Source organism: Tupaia chinensis, unplaced genomic scaffold (assembly GCF_000334495.1).
Source record: "Tupaia chinensis unplaced genomic scaffold, TupChi_1.0 Scaffold000201_1, whole genome shotgun sequence".
Taxonomy (NCBI): Eukaryota; Metazoa; Chordata; class Mammalia; order Scandentia; family Tupaiidae; genus Tupaia; species Tupaia belangeri.
Window position 1 is genome coordinate 1,414,893 of NW_006159676.1, and position 3,133 is coordinate 1,418,025.

The following is a 3,133-nucleotide window of genomic DNA, read 5'->3' on the forward strand; positions in this document are numbered from 1 at the left end:
AGCCTGGGTGAAGAAGGCGTAGGGCAGTTGCTGCTCCAGAGACAGGGCGTCCATGGCCACAGCCTTGGGGGGGAAAAGAGGGCGTCAGGGGGGGAGGGGGACTGGCCATGGGGACTGACCAGGCCCCTGGAGGACCCCCACGGCTGGGTGCACTTGGCGATGTCCTGAACAAGCATTTGAGGACGGGACCGGGACCACGCCTTCCCAAAGACAAGCAGTTTTTTTTTTTTTTTTTTGAGAGATTTTTGCTATAGGGTGTGCATGCACTTGCTGGAGAGACAGAGACAGACAGAGAGACAGAAAGCGAGAAATCACCCCCCAGGGGGGATGGCCACGCCGCAGTCCCTTCTCCTCCATTCTCCTCTTGGGATCTTGGGCACGCACGCACACGCGCCCGGTGTGTCAAGCCTCTGGATCCAGGACTTAAACTGTGGTTCGGCCACATGGGAGTCTAGCCCCTTAAACCACCGTCCCACCGACTGGCACCCCACTCTGGCAAAATTAAAATAAAAAAAAAAGGGGGGGGATCATCGTGTGAAGACACCCTGTTGGTGGTGTCCTCTCAAGTTTCTCTCTCATGTGCACATGCACTATCATAAAGAGAAAAAAGAAGGGACCAGCAGACAGCATACAGATTATGTCGCTGGACTCCCACGTAGTCGACCGCGGTTCGAGTCCCAGACCCGGTGACTTAAACTCACGCCGGGCGCGTGTGCGTGCGTGCCCAAGATCCCGAGAGGAGAATGGAGGAGAAGGGATTGTGGTGTGGCCATCCCCCCTGGGGGGTGACCTCTGGGTATCTGTCTCTCTGTCTCTGTCTTTCTGGTGAGCGCATGCGCCCTATAGCAAAAAGTTCTTAAAAAATAATAATAAAAAAAAAAAGGTAGAAATATTCTTGGGAGCCTGAGGCCCCCTGAAAGGAACAGGAGGCTCTCCAGGTAATCAGAGCTGCATGGAACCCCGCCTTCCCCACCCACCTGCCCCCACCCGGCCTTCGCACCTGAGTGATAGGTGACAGGGGGGACAGGGTGGGCGACACTTGCTGGGCCTGTTGCCGCCTGGCCTCTGTGCTCAGGGACAGGGGGCTGACGCCGGCAGGACGGTGCTGGGGAGAGGAGCCCGGTGTGCTCACCCCTGTAAAGGAAGGAAGGAAAAGAGGGACAGTGGGTGGGCATTGCAATCAGCCCCGTTCAAGCGAGTCACGCACCCATAGTCACACTGCATTGGGAGAACCCCATCACACAGAAGCCAATGGGCCAAGCCAAGAGACCCCTTGAAGGCCCTGATACTCTGAACCTGGAGTTCCCTAGCCCTGCATGGTGTCTCTTTCTCTTCTACTCCTCCCGACTGACTGCACTGCCCCTCTAGGAGGGGTGTGGGCGTTTCACAGTCTTGATCGGCACTTCCGAGGATCAGAAGCATGTGATTGGCTCCCTAAATGGACACATGACCAGGCTCGTCCAGTGAGAGCCTGCCCTGGGACTTTGGATGGAATTCCAGGAAGAGCAGTCAGGAGCTGTGGGCGGGGCATCCCCTGCCACCACATGAAGAGCTGAGGGGGTGGAGCGGTGAGGCAGCACCTGGCCACCTAGGCATTTTCTGTTTTTTAGGAGAGACTAACCCCTGCCGTGGCTTCTTGCTTACATCGGCTTCAGTTTAGTTCACACCAAACAAATTGGTCCTGCCCCATGCTGCAGTTTCCTCTCAAGCTTCACAGCTCTCTCTGACCTCATCTGAAGGTCACCTGGTCCTCCCGGTCCACCTCCCTCCACCCCCTGACGTCCCGAGCCCACGTCCTCTGCCCACTTCAAATGTCACCTTATGAGACTGCCTGAACTCAATGAAGTCCTTTCTTACTGGTCTCTCTGCCCCAGAGTTGAATACACTAGTTTGTGCTAGAACTCCTGCCAGGGACCTCCCCCCCATGTTGCTCTGTCTCTCACCCCAGCTCCCAGCAGCCCTACACCCCTGAGCAACCCCACAGCAATTCCTACGCACAGCTACAGTGAGGTCGAGTTCAACGTGGCAGCAGTTGGGGGCCTGCTAGGTTAGGTGGGGCATCCTGCCAGGAGGTAGAAACACCCCCCCTTTCTCTCTGCTGTGGTAGGGGGAGCCACATGGGCTGGGTTAGAACCTATCCACCCTCTGAAACTCAGATTCCTCACTGGTGAGATGGAGATGGTAAAAGTTACCCTCCAGGGAGCAGTGGGAGGTCCCAGTGAGGTCACGGGCAGGCCCTGCAGAGCGTGGCCCAGAGCCAAGGCAGGGAGACGCCGTCTGATTCACTCCAGGAGATCTGGGTTCGCCCTGCCAAGGGCACCAGTTAACCGTGTTCCGGAAGATGGAACGGCGGGTTCACGGGCCTTTGGGAACATATCCAGTGAGGACTAAAAGAAGATGAGACGCTGCCTTGTCTATGCCTGGGGCAGCTGCTCGCCCGGGCGAGCTTGGTCATGCCTGTACTTCCCCTCGGATGCCCTGGCAGATGTGCTTGGCAGAGCCCCGTGAGAGGCCTGGCACCACCTATGTCTACACAGGCCCAGCAATGTCCGGGAGGCATCGGCAGAAGCCTGGTCAGGAGTCTGGGCCCTGGGCCACCCTTTATCTCCACTGTCTGTGCGTCGGCTGGGTCGAGACCCGGGTCTGGAGCAGACTGTGTGGCAAAGTGGAGTGTTCTGGCCTGTCCAGAGGGGCAAGACATGGACCCACTTCTGATTTTTCAATAGTCAGAAATCTGGGTTTCTGGAGAGACCAGTAGGTAGCGTTAAAGCGCTGGACATTCCCACATGGCTGACCATGGTTCAAGTCCCGGATCTGGTGGCTTGCTTTCTCACTTTCTTTCTCTCTCATTCTACATCTCTTTGGTCAAATTAAAATAAATGAATGATTGGGACCAGCAGTTAGTGTAATGGCTACGTTGCTGAACTCCCATGTAGTCGACCGCAGTTCGAGTTCTGGACCCGGTGGCTTAAACTCACTCTGCGCGTGAGTGTGTGCGTGCCCAAGATCCCGAGAGGAGAATGGAGGAGAAGGGATTGCGGAGTGGATCCCCCCTGGGGGATGATTTCTCGCTTTCTGTCTGGCGAGCACACGCGCCCTATAGCAAAAAAAAAAAAAAAAAAAAAAAAAAAAA

At 56.2% G+C, this 3,133-nt stretch overlaps 1 protein-coding gene across 1 annotated transcript in view; it reads right to left on the bottom strand.

The window, feature by feature from the left end:
- Nucleotides 1–3,133, bottom strand: part of CRTC1 (CREB regulated transcription coactivator 1) — a 52,353-nt gene that overhangs the window by 10,953 nt on the left and 38,267 nt on the right. The window contains exons 10-11 of the mRNA XM_027771274.1: nucleotides 1,001–1,134; nucleotides 1–63 (exon numbers count right to left, since the gene is read on the bottom strand). The exon at nucleotides 1–63 is cut by the window's left edge and continues 156 nt beyond it. Of these exons, the coding sequence (XP_027627075.1) occupies nucleotides 1–63; nucleotides 1,001–1,134 (197 nt within the window). The remainder of the gene's footprint in view (nucleotides 64–1,000; nucleotides 1,135–3,133) is intronic.